Here is a 14,880-nt window from a genome sequence, read left to right on the forward strand (position 1 = left end):
TCCCCCACCCCCCTAAGATTCCCATCTTTGGCCCGTGCTTCCTGAACTCCCGACATGTTAGAAACACATGAGGGATAACAAATGAGTCTTGAGTTTCCCTATGCTGGTCCCAATGCTATGTTAATTGCAGATTTTGATTCGATTGTAAGTTGTTCTAACCACCTCTCCACTTAAATTTATTGTAATCCATTTTGAGATCAACTTTGGGGAAAGGTGGAATATCAAATGCTCATAAATACACTGTAGAAAGATGCGCAGTATTCCAGATGAGGTCTCACCAGGGAACTTAAAACTGGGGCAACATCACTTCCTTTTTTTTTTTTTTTTTTCAGCTGACCATTCCTCTTCCCCAGGCAGCACAAGCACCCTTCTGGCTTTTGCCATCGCTTTCCTCTGCCTACGTGGCCCACCTTAACATCATCAGATATAATCACCCTCAGATCCCGCTCCTCTTGCATGCTTAGAAGATTTTCACCCCCTGGACTACTGCTCCCTTAAAAGGTGAATTTTCAAAACCCTATGCACGCACAAATTAGCTTATACACGGGTAAGCAGTCACTACACTCACATATTTGATATTCTATAAATGTCTAAAATATGCGCATATTTTCACTTTCGCATGCACATATTAAAAAAGGGGTGGTCTAGGGACATTATTGGGTGGGGCCATTTTATATATATATATATTTAACAACATAACCATTACAGAAAAACCCACAGTGGGTAAAGAATATGACGTATAGAATATAAACAGCTGGTACACTAGTGGGTCGGAGGTCAGCACATCACAGATAAACGACACCCATCATTCCATTAATGCACAAGAATGTCTCCACTGCCAATATGGGTTCCATATATATTTTCATAGTTGTCAAAGTCGTCCATGAGGGAAATGACACTTTTTCCATAACAACAATAATCAGCTACCACAGATTTCTAATAATCTATTTAAAGGAGTAGATTTCCAATAATAAACCACCGTTTACATGAACAGCATGTAGTAAATAAGTGCTAAGTATTTTTAAAGATTTAATGAGATCAAAATCATCCCACCTACCCAACAGACATAAAGGGGTTATAAACTTCAAACTGAAACCAAGAATATCTTGTATAAAGTCTTGCACTCTTTCCCCAAAAATCCTTTAAAAATTGCTATTTTAAAAGGCACTCATGCATGCACATTTTCCAACTTACTTGCACATTGTTATGTTTGTTAATTATCTTTCATAAGTGATAATAAACATGTTTATTATGTCATACTAACTGGGTGGGAGGTCTGGGTGAACTGGAGAAAATTCAGGCTGAAGAGCCAGCAGGGTCTTGATGACCTAGAGAAGAATTCGGCAAACTGGTGGACTAATTAGTTAAACTGGTAATTTCACTCGCGTGCATATGTTTAAAATGCACCAATGTACACATGGAAATCCCAACTTTTACATGCGAAAATAAAATGTGACTTAGTTGCATAACATATGCACGTATATTTAAAAAAATAGATGGGTAAAGTACATGCATTCAATGCACTGAAATTCATGGTTTCAATGTTAATGATAATAGTAGTAGTATTTTATAATATGCGTGCATGTGATATGCACGTTATGAAATACTATGGCACAACTACATGCGTATATGCCACCTAGTTTTTGCAGTTCAAATGCATGACTTTACATTATTTAGTATTAAATCTTGGCTGCTAGACTATTCCTCAGCTTTGCTAGATCCCTCATGTTTTCTACATCTTCCTCGCTTGTCTGCCCTATTACAGATTTTGGGATTGATCCACAAAAGCACAAACCTTTTCCGGCAATCCTTACACAATGTCGCTCCCAAAAAACGTTGAATAGATTAAGAGTGGCTCATCTTTTACTGATGCATGCTATCTTAATAAATTACGGAATGATCATATTTAATCCTGAATAACCCTAAGACTCCAATCTCCCCAGGCAGACTGATTTACCTTAAATTCAGGCTAATTTTGTTTTGTAATAAGGACATTTTTCAAAGTCATTTCTGAAAGTAAAACAAGTTTTGCATGCGTAAATTGACCATCCGAATATTGTCCTCAAAGCAACTAAAAATATGCGCAGTTCCACAACATGCGAAATTTTAGGTGCTCTACTGCTTTGATTTTATGGAAATGCAGTGTGTTAAACTTGCATTTTGTTTCCTGCAGGATTTTTTTATCCTACTTGACTTTATCTTTTACATCTAATGCAACCCTTCCATCAATTTGATCTGCGCTGTTGCGTTAATATAATTTATAGCCCGGCGTCACAATGTTCCATCGGTTATCCTCCTTCCACCATATCTCGAGATGCTTATGATATCTACATCCTTATATTTTATGCTATACGTTTTAACTGTCCAGCCATACTATTCAGGCTTCTGGCATTTGCAATCAGACATTTTAAAATACATTTCTTCTTGTATTTCTATTTCTGTCTGTATATTTATAATTCTCTTTCTTTTCACAACCTGCTTATCCCTCAATGCCGAACGTCGTCTGATGACACCAAAGAAATTTCACCCATGCTTGTTCAACATAAAATGGAGGAAGAAAAAAAAAAAAAAAAAAAAGACTACAGCTACATTTTAAATGGGAAAACCTTTGGGTTTCCGGGTTCCGGTTCATTTTGTTAAATTTATGAAAGAAAAGGACTCTTTCCGCTCCCTGCATTTCTACTTACTGTGAGGGAGCTTTAAAGAGGCGCTCGCACATCTTCCCCTGATGGTTTTCCAGCAGAGTCAGGAAAAAGCTGTTCTCAATGCCTGCCCCGTGGCAGCCCTCCCCGTGGCCTTCCACCTGCACCAAAGACCGATGAGCGTAATCTGTCACCACGTACTTCTCTGAGCTACAGAAAGAAAACAACAAGACACACACATTCCACGTTAGCTCGGGCCACGTGAAAGCAACTCACCTTCACCACATATTCCCTTCGTTTTTGTTTTTTTTTTGTCATGCCACCTGAAGGTTTTACTGCTTTAAGTAATGATATTAGTTAAGGGTCCCAAGAAATCGTCTTACAATTATCTACTAAATGTTAAATGGCAAATCTGTTAAATCAGCGGCACTAACTTTTCAAAACATCAGTTAACCTCTTCTGCAAAGCCCGCAGGCAAAAAATAAATAAATAAATACCCACGCGCTTTGTCCCAGTGCGGGCAGTTTGAAATAAAGTCCCCCTGAAGCTGTATTGTTGTTGGTTTATATTGTTGCTTCCTGTTACCGTTGTATGTTTTCTGTGTGCTTTTTTGGGATAAGTGGCTTGGAATCTGCCTACATCCTTGGGATCCTGCCAGGTACTTGTGGCTTGGCCACTGTTGGAAACAGGAAACTGGACCTGATGGACCTTTGGTCTGACCCAGTATGGCAGTTTCTTGTGTTATGTTCTAAAAACAAAAAAAACAATCCTCTCTTTTGTTCCACCACCCCAACTACATCTTAATAGTAATAGTAATTCGGGTTATCGGTAAATCCTTCCCTAAAAGTGAGCACAGAGCCTTATTTAATTTCAAAACACTAGAAAATAAATGCAATTGTTGTATTTGTCTTACATTATTTTGGTGCGCTGTACTGTTTTAGGATGAATGATGTAAACCACTTTGGCCTCCTTTTCGGGAGAAGAAAAGGCAGTGCAGAAACAGAAATAAATTACAAGAACGTTCAGGGAGATCGGGGGGCACTCAAGCAATGCTCCTGGGCAGGGCGCACCCAAAACAGGCAAATTTAAGGAGTTCGCCTTTTCGGAAGCAACCAGGAAACCGGGGCCGCGACAGTTGGGGCTGGTGGATCAGTTGTGTACATCATGATGCTCTGTTTTTATTTGCCACCCTGCCCAGAATGGCAGAGGGGTGGTGGGTTACACATTTCTTAAATAAATAAAACGGGATGGATTGTTCATTATCTGTTTTGCAAACTGAATTTAAAATCTGATTTTATTGTAACTTGTCTTTTCCCCTTAGTGAAAGTAGGGGATGGGATAAGGATCATGCTTGTATGATGTAAACTGCTTACTTTCATGCTTATGTATTTAATTTTATTACCACCCACCTAAATTAGACAGTAAATGCGCACACCCCTTACGCAAATATATCTGCTTTGAAAATCATCCTGCCCACGGTTACATCAGTTGTGTGTGTGAAAAGTTTTCAAGAAATTTTAAAAAGCCCAGTCTGGGTAAACTTTACCTACATACGAGTCATGCACGTGTAAGTTTACCCACGGATCAGGCAGGCAAGTGCTGTAACAGGCCATGTCCATGGGCAAAAGCAGAGTTTTAACCACGAAAATGCCCTTTAAAAATTACTCTCCCCTTTCCTTTGCTTGTATTTATTTAAATTTAATCAGGATAAAATTGCAAAAAAAACCCTCCCTATGCCATGTAAAACATTGTATTGATGCCCCCTATCCCGGGGGAGGCAGGATACAAATATTAGAATGGAACCGAATTACAGCCAACAGATGGCACTGTTACTCTACTGTGTACAAGTCTAACAAAAAGGTTTAAACTGGCTCATTTCCTGCCCAAATGTGACACTAGCGCGTCCCTGGCGCCTCCTTATTGGCGGAAGCGGCAGCTGTCAGTGGGTTTGGAACACGGACGCCGGCAAAATTGAGCGTCCGTCTTCCAACCCACGGGCAGATTTTTTTTTTTTTTTAATAAAATTTTTATTTTTGGGGCCTGCAACTTAATATTGCTATGATATTAAGTCGGAGGGTGCACAGAAAAGCAGTTTTTCTGCTTTTCTGTACACTTGCCCGGTGCCATCTGAAATTAACTCCTGCCTTTGGCAGGCGTTAATTTCTGAAAGTAAAATGTGCGGCTTGGCCGCACATTTTACTTTCTGTATTGCGGGTGAATACCTAATAGGCTCATCAACATGCATTTGCACGTGATGAGAGCTATTAGTTTCGGGGGGATTGGCCGTGTGTTTTCCATGTGCTATTATTACTCCTTACTGTATAAGGGGGTAATAATAGTGCGTCAAAAATGCACGTCCAAACGGGGGCTTGGCTGAGCGCACCGTTCTGTATTGGCCTGAAGGAGGGGGACATTTTCAATCTGCAAGTATTAGGACAAAGACAGCGCCTACATTTTACCCGTACACCTTGCACTGGTTCTGAAAGCGGAAGTAGGCTTGGTACTTTTACTCTTAGAAAGTTACCGTGAGTATGAAGCACACGCAGTCACTTGTACCTGCTTTTTTTTTTTTTTTCCTGCTTGCAGAATTTTGTTTGAGAAGTCTGGGCATAGGTTTGGAAATGCAAGCTGTGCGTATGCTTTTCCTCCCCTGACCTAACATAAGCCCCAGGAACGCCTCTCCTCTCAATTTGGCTAAACACCTTTCGTTATGGATCAACACACTGAGGGTGGGCAATTTTCACAAACCCAGTAACGTGGGTAAGCACAGGGGCCATAGCCCCGCCAAAATCTGCTCCCTCCCCCCTCCCGCAGAATCGCCGGGGGGGGGGGGGGGCGGTCAGGCAGGAGAAGGAAGAGAGCAAATGGTGCATCGGCCACGCCCTCCACCTCCGCAGCTCTGGCTCTGATCCGCTGCTTTGATCCGCGCCGGACTCCATACGGCTCCGCAGTTCAAAGCGGCAGTCGGGGCCAGGCAGCGGAGGAGGGAGGAGAACGCGGCCCTGAAGTACCACCAAGCTCATCCTCCTGCCACTGATCAGTGTGGGGAGGTAGGAAGGGATATCGCAGGAGAAGAGAGAGGGAGAGGGGCACGGGAAGAGAGAGATGGGGGCAGGGAAGAAAGCGGACCCTGGTTGATTTGCGCATCTCCCCCCCCCCCCCCCCCCACCCACCAAAAAGGCGTTCCGCTTCCCTTGGCAATGAAATCTGCCCGCCCCCCTCCCCCGCCCTTTTGTGCACTCTGTAATTACGTGATATCTCTCCGGCACACCTCTTTCTGTGAGTGATCAGCAGGAAGTCATTGAAAAGGAAGAAATAGACGGAGGTGAACCGGGGCTTGATCCCAAACAAACTTCCTTTCTGTATGACCTCGGAGAGCTCCCCCTGCTTCTCCAGGTAACGGGTCTGAGAGATGATGGGAACAGCCTGCGGGAGAGGACATGAAACAGCTGAGGACCCAGTCATGTTATTTTTGCAGGAGGCCAAATTACCAAGCGGGTCAAAAAAAAAAAAAACGCCATGAATATTCTATAAAAATAAAATTATATTTTATAAAGGGGTTTGTTTGTTTTTTTTTAGAATAGGTGAATGCTGGGTCAGCACCAGGGTCTCGGGTGCCCCCTGCTCTGCCATGGGGAAAGTTCCTGGTTTAATCCCAGACTCAATCTTCTGCTACCCTGGGGTCGGCTGGAGCTGGGGAGGCAGCGGCTGACAAGGGGAGTCATTGTCATTGCTTGAGAGTAACACCTGGTAGCCAGATTCAGGGCCCATGATTGACTGTGCCCTCCCTCCCCTCCCCCGGCCCAGCACTGTAATGACCAGACTAGGTATACCGGAGATAGGGGGGGGAGGGATATGAAGTAGGGGAATTAAGGGCTCGTGGCACTAGATCCCAGTCACAGCTCCGACTGAGCAGGAAACCGCCCTCTGCCGCAGAAAAAAAAAAAAAAAAAGAGAGAGAGAAGGTGAATTTTGAGATGGGATGTGAAGAAAAATAAAAAAAAGAGAACTTGTGAGTCAGAAACATTTGTAGGCCGTTCCAGAGCGCAGCATTAGGAGAAAGATATGCCACCCCTGGCAACTGAGGAAAGACAGGAAAGGAGGGGGAAAAAAAAAAAAAAAGATGTTCAGGCATTAATTGGGAAGCCTTTCGGGCAGGACCCCCACCTATCATTTCCCGCAGAGTGCGTGCTGAGGGCATCGTAGGGAGGCGCTACTCTCACGGGCCTCCGAGGCTTAAGCAAGTGCCCATGCTTGTCCAACTCACTTTCAGTTTGTCAAACTCAATCTTCTGGTTGATGTGTATGAGCTCCTCCGTCTGCTTCATGCGGCCCACCTCGCTGTTACAGTCCTCAATGATCTGCAAGACGGACGGGGCACCTCCTGAGTGAGAGAGCTGCCCAAGTACTGAAGGAAAATCTTTTTACCGGATTCAAGGAGGAGAGCGGCCATTACCGCTCCCACATCTTCCCCCAAGTAATCCCACCAACTTTTCCACTCTGCTCAAGGAGATAATTTTCAAAAGGATTTATGCACTTTACGCACCTTAAGTGGGCTTTTGAAAATTGCTTTTCAATTGTCGATAGGTTTCATGCACATAAGTGTACGTTGTGTGTGTAAATGGGCTTTTGAATGTTACATTTATGCTCATAACTCCTTTTGAAATGACCCGTGGACTGTACTTTTTTTTTTTTGCTTTCCTTTCCTCCTCGTCCCTCCTTAATAAGCCCCTTAAAAGCCTCCTCCTCACCTTACATGCATTAGTACCATTTAAACAATAGGTGCACGCCTGCTGTCCCCACTTCCCCAGCATTACAGGTCCCATTTCTTACCTTAGATACCGACGCCAACGCCTTCATGGCATTCTGCTCGCCGCTGGAGCCTTCCTTTGTCTGTTTCAGTATGTTCTACAAAACAAAATATAGGCTTCCACTAGGCACAGCTTGCTTCCTGGATATTGATATTGTGGTAGCCCCGGGGCTACCACAAGAGAGGATCCCTTTCCCCTCCACGGACAGGGCTACCACAAGAGAGGATCCCTTTCTCCTCCACGGACAGAAAATTGGATCGACGACCGACACCTCCCTACGCAGGAATTGAAAGCATCTACCCGGGGCGCCCATAACCTGGACAGAAGTGCAGCTGGCGTCTTGTGAATGTTAAATTAGAATCTCCGGCGTCAGGAGGGGAGTTTTAGGGTCCCAGGGCGATTTACCTCAATTAGCATCTTGATGCGCGTGATCCTCTGGAAGGGCAGGAGCAGGAAGGACATGAAGGGGAGGCGCTGGCATTGCGGCAGTTCCTGGAGCCGGGTGATGACCGTGGCAAACTGCACGTTCCTCTCCCTGAAATGCACCAAAAGGAGAGCACAGGCGTTGTCATACCGGGTCAGGCAAAATGGTTCGTGGGGCCTACCGTCCTGTCTACGACAATCCAGGTTATTCAGAAGAAGTACCCAACAGATCCTAACGGGGAGGGAGATCTAACGGGAAGGTTTGGGGATAAGAGCCGTTGAGAGAGACTGCGTGTCTGGAAAAGTTCTTCGGGGGGGGGGGGTTAACAGTGTGCATGCCTCTGCCAGCTTCCCCTCTCCCCAGGCCATTACCCTTTTCTCCTGCGGCTCAACTCAGCTGCTTTGCGAAACTCAGTGGATGGCTCTAGCTACTGACAGGACTGCCGTTTTCATCTCCAGGCATTTACCTACCTTTGAAAACTGATCTCTGTGCGACGTTCATCAAGTCACCAGATGTCTTCTGTGTTCAAGGTTAGGAGGTCATTTACTAAGCAACACAAGCAACACACGATGGGGCAAAAAAAGTGTTGCTGAAGCCGGCCAGTGTCACTTTCAAAAGGGTGCCACTGAACCTGGATCCCTAGGGGGTATTCCAGGCACCGCTGGGACCACCGGGTAGATACAGTGATTTGGGAGGGGCAGGACAACTTGATTTTTGGGGGGAAAAAAAAGGGTTGGGGCCAGGCCAGGATTGGAACTGCGGTGTCTATTTTTATACTTTTGCCACTCGAGGGCGTGGCAGGTGATTGGGGTAAAGGGTTTTTAACATAGAATGGAGGGAGAGGGAAAGTCTAGGGCTTGGCCATCTTACATTGCCACGGTTTTTTACCACAGGGAAAGATACCATGGGATTCACTAATCTAGGCTACTGTTTAGTAAAGATGTATTTTTCCCTCTAGACAAAATACCACGGCTTGGTAAATCTCTCCCCTTGGATTGTAAGTTCAATGAATACAAGGGCAGTATATCTTGCACGGTTGCTATGCGCACAACGTAGACAACAGACACAAAAGGCACCACACAGTAAAAACACCCCAAATTGATTTAGCCCTCATCCCTCGCAACGGCGAGACAATTACATGAGGGCACTGTAGGTTTTCTCTTGGTACACCTGGTTCCGTACATAATCCTTATAGACCTGGAAATTGTGCTGCGCATGGTGATGAATAATGTCACAGATATCGCTGATCTCCAAACTCTCATCCACGCGCTCCTCTAGGTCCTTCAGAAACCTGCGAGGCCAGACAAAAAAATAAATAAAAAAATAATAAAATACCAACTTAAGTGAGACGTCAACCGCACAAGGCGCTGTTCAAAGGAGCTACCGAGCACCGTACCTTCAAAGTTTCCAAGCGATGAACTTTAAAACATCTTTTAATTGTCAGCAGCCAATTTGGAGGACAACGTATTATTGCAGCATGCGCTCATTAGCAAGTCATAGATTAGTAACAATAGATTTCTATCCTATTAACAACATAAGAGCGAATTTCAAACTCTCGCTAGCAACTTGATTCCCCTTCAGGCCGGCTATATCAAAGAGTTGCTTTGAAGGGGGTCAACTTTTCAAAGACGCAGGGATTGTGCCTGCAAAACTGGCGTACACATGCGCAAGTTGCCTGCGTGTGCGGTAAATGAATTTTGAGAAGGGCAGGAGTACGCACTAACTTGCCGCATGGAACAGTATGGGCGTTCCGGGGCACAGTGTGGAAGTATACGTTCATTTACATATTTTGTAAATGGGAGTACAAAGATCCATGCATGCTTTTGTACCTGCTAATCAAGTCGCAGATATTAAATCCTACTTCTCTTTTAATCTACAGTTTTTGGTTAGGGTGGGGGAGTTCTGAGTGATGGAGACGGTGGGTGAACTGGTGAAGGCACTTGGAAGCAAGGGCACGAGCAAGTATTTTCATACATCGCCCAACTTTATAAAATACCTGCTTCTGGGCATAAAAGGAGGGTTATTACACACGTTGCATGTAACGTCAAATATATGCACATATTTTTAATACTTCTACTTTTTAAAATATTTATATTATACATTTTGTGACTCTTCAAAGCAGATTACATTCAGATACTGAAAGTATTTTTACAAAATATTTTATAAAATACTAGCAAAAAGTACCTAACGTTGCTTGGGTAGTCTGGTCTCTAACATCTTGTGTATGCGTGTGTGCCTCTGCTTGTGTGTATGTGCCTGTGTCTGCATGTGCGTTTGGAAGCCTGTGTATGTGTGTGTGCCCGCCTGTGCGTGTGCATTTGTGCCTGTGGGAACCTGATGAATAGGACTTTGCAGACGGAGTAGAATCTCTTTACACATTGCACCTTCCACGGTTCTGGCCGCCACCTGGTGGCGCAATCTTAAGAGGCACTGACTTTGTTATCTATGTGCTGAGTTATGCACACTGTTGAAAATTATCCTCAAAACTTTGGTCTGATATGCTTTTATTTAGTATGGAGGAACGATTAAAGATCTTGGAGAGAGAACCATACGGTAGAACTGAGGACTAGGAGGTTGACTGGCATAGGGACACCTGGAATGCGACATATTTGGGTCTGCCAAACAAGATCCTTTAACACTTGCACTTGGTTTAAAATTCAGTAGCCCATGAACTCTCAGGCCTAAAGAACAGATTATGCCCACCTTGGTAAGCTATCTTTGTCATCGATTGGCAGGTAAAGTTTACATTCAAAGCATTAAGGGGGAAACAGCCCGTATTATTTGCTCAGCTTATTATCCTCATATGTATTAGTGCATACTTTATAGACAAGATTGGGTGAAAGAACATATGTCCTTCTTTGAAAAAGTTCCAGCTCATCGAAACTCGAAAAGGCATCGTTTTTATATACGACTCCAACCCATTGTAATGCCTTGCCTCTGGTCCTCTGGCAGGAAAATTAAGTTGCTTACTTCTTAACGGGTGCTCTGCGTGAACAGCTGAACAAGTCAGCCACGCTTGTTGGTGATGTCATCCAACAGCGCCAAAGACAGAAGTGCCACAGCTCTGAGCAAAAACATTTTAGGCTGCCCATGCCCGGTGGCCACGTATATATCTTAGCTCATAAAACTAAGGGACCGAATTTCTGAGAACTCCAAGGGGAGGTGGGAAGGTACGTGTGACTGACCTGTCCTGCTGTCCATGGAGAACACCAGGTGAGCAACTTTATTTTCTCATGGGCAAGCCGGAAAGCCAGTCACATTTGTGGGGATTCCTAAGCTGCAGGTTTATCTTGCAGTCCCCTGCTTTCCAGCTCTCCCAAGTAACCCACCAACCTGGTGATTGTGGGAAGGATGCATCAAACTTTACATGTATTTATTTATTTATTTATTTAAATGTTTATTTTTAATTCATGAAAAGACTTGGCCAGAGCTGCAGTACATCCAAGGCAGTAGCGAGCAGTGAAAGCAGAGTTCCAAATAACTCTTCTGCAATGCTTTCTCTAGACCCTTCATGAAGTTTGTAACCAAAAGTTCACAGAAGACGCTGTCTTTCTTTCCCTGCTACACACTGTGGAAAGCAGCACCAACACTTGAGATAAACTCTGGGTGTTTGCCCAGGACCTAATTTAGACAAATGAAGAAAAAAAAAAAAACCAAGTAGGTTTTGAACTGGACATAAAAAGAGCAGAGGTATTACCATTTCTGGGCATCAGGTTATGGTAGACAGTTTCCAAGACTGAAGGAGTTCCTGGGCCTACCTCCTCTGAGCAGCTAAAAGAAGAAATTACTATCCTTTCCACAGCCACACAATTAATGCCAGGGTGTCAATGTACAGATGAAGAAGGGCTCCCTGTTCCTGGGAGATCAGGGGTTGGTGAAGGAGGCAGTCAAATCCGCTCTTGGGTAGGGATCAGAGGAAACCAAAGCTGCCTGGGCCATTAGAATTAGCATTCCTTCATTCTCCCTTAACTTGGCCAAAGTTTTCAATAATAACAGTATCGAGGGATAGGCCTGCTCCCCATTTTATCAGGAATGCATCTTTTCCCAACCTGAACTGGAAGGGTCTTCCTTCAGCAAAACTCCTGAACTTTCCTGTTGAATCAAGCCATGAAGAGAACAATGTTTGGAGAGCCACAGAACTGAAAGATACCGCCTACCACTTGGACATTCGATGACCATTCATGCGGGCCAAGCACTCTGCTCAGCCTGTCGGCTGCCATATTCCCTGTGCCCTGGAGATAGAGCCCTTCTCCAAGTGACCTATTGCATTCAACTTATTGCCATATTCTGACAGTTTTCTAGACATACAGGCGGATACAGTATGGACTCACTAAAATAAAATAAAATAAAAAGTGTCCATTTTCAGCACCTGCTCTTTGAATGCGCGGTGACGAAGGGGTCATGCTAAAAGGAGGCGCTAGGGACAACTGCATGCCCCTAGCACCTTGGCCCAGGAGAGGTGGCTCTGTCAGCGGGTTTGGAAAACAGACACTCAGTTTCATGGGCGTCCTCCCTTGTTTGTTGACATAAAACATGGCCACCTGGCTGACCATTTGTACAAGGATAACTCTACTGGACAACAGATGTTAGAAGATTGATGGCCAGCTGTATGACCTGCAGCTCCAGCAGGTTGACAAGCAGGCGGCTCTCCCAGTTTAATGGACACAGTGCCACAGTTTCTGAGCCCACTGGGACTACCTCATTCAAATTTTGTTATTAGAAGCACTTGGAAAATAGAAGCCATATGGTCAAGCTTCTCGAAAAAGTCCTACGCTGATACCACCTGCCACTTGGAGATGGACTGTAGTGAAGACACAATGTTGATTACTCTCCCCAAGGGGAGAAACACCTTGGCTTTCTTGGAATCGAAATGGGCCTCAAATGAGCTTCATTTGCAAGGAGGGATTCAGACTGGACCTTTGGTAGTTCACCATGAATCCAAAGTATTCTAGCCATTGGATCGTTACACTTAGCGAATGGGGCAAGAGGACAGGATGATATTATACTTAGGGAATAGCCACTGCTATTAATTGCATCAGTCTTCAACATACACCAATATAAGGGAATGCTTGTGTAATGGTGTTTTTTGTACGGTGGCTATATTCCAGGGCAACCAATTTATGGCTGTCCTTTTATTCGCCCTGTCTATTACTCTTTATTATCATAATCTTGTAATGATGTAGTTTTTCTATAACAATTTTTCTTTTTGATAAAACCCCAACTCCCTGTTCGCTGAGGTGACCCGTTGGTAAGTGATTCGATACTTATCGAGGCATCTGTCTCTATTTCTTCTTACAGGATCGCACCTGCTTGCATCAGTAGCATGGGTTCTTCTTAGTGTTTGGGCAATTGCCAGGTTCTTATGGCCTGGATTGGCCACTGTTGGAAACAGGATGCTGGGCTTGATGGACCCTTGGTCTGACCCAGCATGGCAATTTCTTATGTTCTTATGATCCGCTTGATTAGGTAATCAATCCGGTATGAAAAAATATAGACACCAAGGCACCTCTGATGTGCTGCCACCACTGCAAGGCCCTCGGGAGACCCACAAGGACTGCAATTGGCTAATAATGATGCTTTGCAATCCCTAAGGGACAAGCGCGCGCTCGTGCCTGCCTGCTATCTGACCTTTCACTGATTTCTTTAACCTTGAGGATATTGGAGAAGAGGATTTTCTTTTCTCGGATGATGATGGTCTCGTCCAGTTCACGGGAGTTCATGAAGTGTTCTGTCAGGAGGGTGAGGGACCTCAGGTAGGAGGCCTCCGAGGTTAGGACTTCAAACATACTCTGCAAGGGAAAAACGCAAAAAAAAGAAGGAAAAAAAACCCGTCATCATACTCAGACCACAGTCAGAAGCACTCCCATGCCCAAGTTCTGTAGGGATGCCTAATGCCCTCAGTTTGCATTTTACAGAGAGACACGGGAGTCTCAGAGGCACAAAATAAGCAGAATCTTTTGAAAGCACTGAAATACCTCCTGCATTTTGCGCTGCTCGGTGCTCATTTTCTCCAGGATTCCGCTCTCGCGCACGGCCGGCAGCTCCTGCCACAGGGTGTTTTGCGGGGTCACCGACCTCCGGCTCTGCCTGGGGGAGTTCCCGCCATAATCCGACAGCGAGGGCGGGCTCCCAGAGGGGCAGTCAAAGCTGGTGATACTGTTGTTTCGCGGCACAGTCTGGCGCTTTATTTCTTTACGGATGACAGTCAGACGGTACGTCTGGTACAGTGGCTCTGACAGTTGAAAGGAGAAGAGACTTCCCATTACCAAAATTTATTTTATTTATTTATTTATTTATTATTTTTATATACCGACATTCATCTCAATTGAGATATCACACCGGTTTACATTCAGGTACTGTAGGTATCTACAGTGAAGTACTGTAGGTATCTACATATCTACTGTAGGTATCTACATATCTACTGTAGGTATTACATGCAGGTACTGTAGATATCTACATTTGAAGTGAGCCACAACTTAGTGGCTCACTTCAAATCTATATTGATAATAGCGATAAGGTACTCTATATAGTTTTCCCAATTTACTGTATGTTCCCCCTTTCCAAAGTTTGCTCAAAATGGGGTACAAATACCTTACAACAGCACAATCAACAAACAATAAATAGCAAGAAACATTATATATTCTAATAAAGCCAATGAACATAAAATATTTAAAAATATAAACCAATTTCTAAAAATAATTCTTAAAAAATGCTAAAAACTAGGACCACATACTATTGAGGAATTCAAAAGCTTTATTGTAACTCTCTGCTCAATGTAGTGCAATATAGTTCAGTTTAGCTTATAATGATTTTTGCTATGCGTTCTATGAACAAAGATAGAAGCTACTATTTAGATTATAATAAGAATGAAAGATATGTAAATAGATTTGTACAAGGTTATACAACAGTAAACCTTTTGGCTCCATGGACAAGATAAAAGCTAATTATAATTGGTAGAAAAGACATATAATGATGTATGACATTTTCCTATCAGTAATAAAATG

The 14,880-nt window shown here is 43.9% G+C and overlaps 1 protein-coding gene across 10 annotated transcripts in view; it reads right to left on the reverse strand.

Annotated features, from left to right (window-relative positions):
* Positions 1-14,880, reverse strand: part of LOC115077996 (rho guanine nucleotide exchange factor 15-like) — a 67,469-nt gene that overhangs the window by 12,582 nt on the left and 40,007 nt on the right. For all 10 annotated transcript variants that reach the window (XM_029580514.1, XM_029580511.1, XM_029580513.1 and 7 more), the window contains 8 exons: positions 13,852-14,108; positions 13,505-13,665; positions 9,015-9,167; positions 7,858-7,987; positions 7,475-7,549; positions 6,910-7,002; positions 5,914-6,068; positions 2,688-2,852 (listed from right to left, as the gene is read on the reverse strand). In XM_029580514.1, the coding sequence (XP_029436374.1) occupies positions 2,688-2,852; positions 5,914-6,068; positions 6,910-7,002; positions 7,475-7,549; positions 7,858-7,987; positions 9,015-9,167; positions 13,505-13,665; positions 13,852-14,108 (1,189 nt within the window). The remainder of the gene's footprint in view (positions 1-2,687; positions 2,853-5,913; positions 6,069-6,909; positions 7,003-7,474; positions 7,550-7,857; positions 7,988-9,014; positions 9,168-13,504; positions 13,666-13,851; positions 14,109-14,880) is intronic.

This window comes from Rhinatrema bivittatum, chromosome 16 (genome assembly GCF_901001135.1).
Source record: "Rhinatrema bivittatum chromosome 16, aRhiBiv1.1, whole genome shotgun sequence".
Lineage (NCBI taxonomy): Eukaryota > Metazoa > Chordata > Amphibia > Gymnophiona > Rhinatrematidae > Rhinatrema > Rhinatrema bivittatum.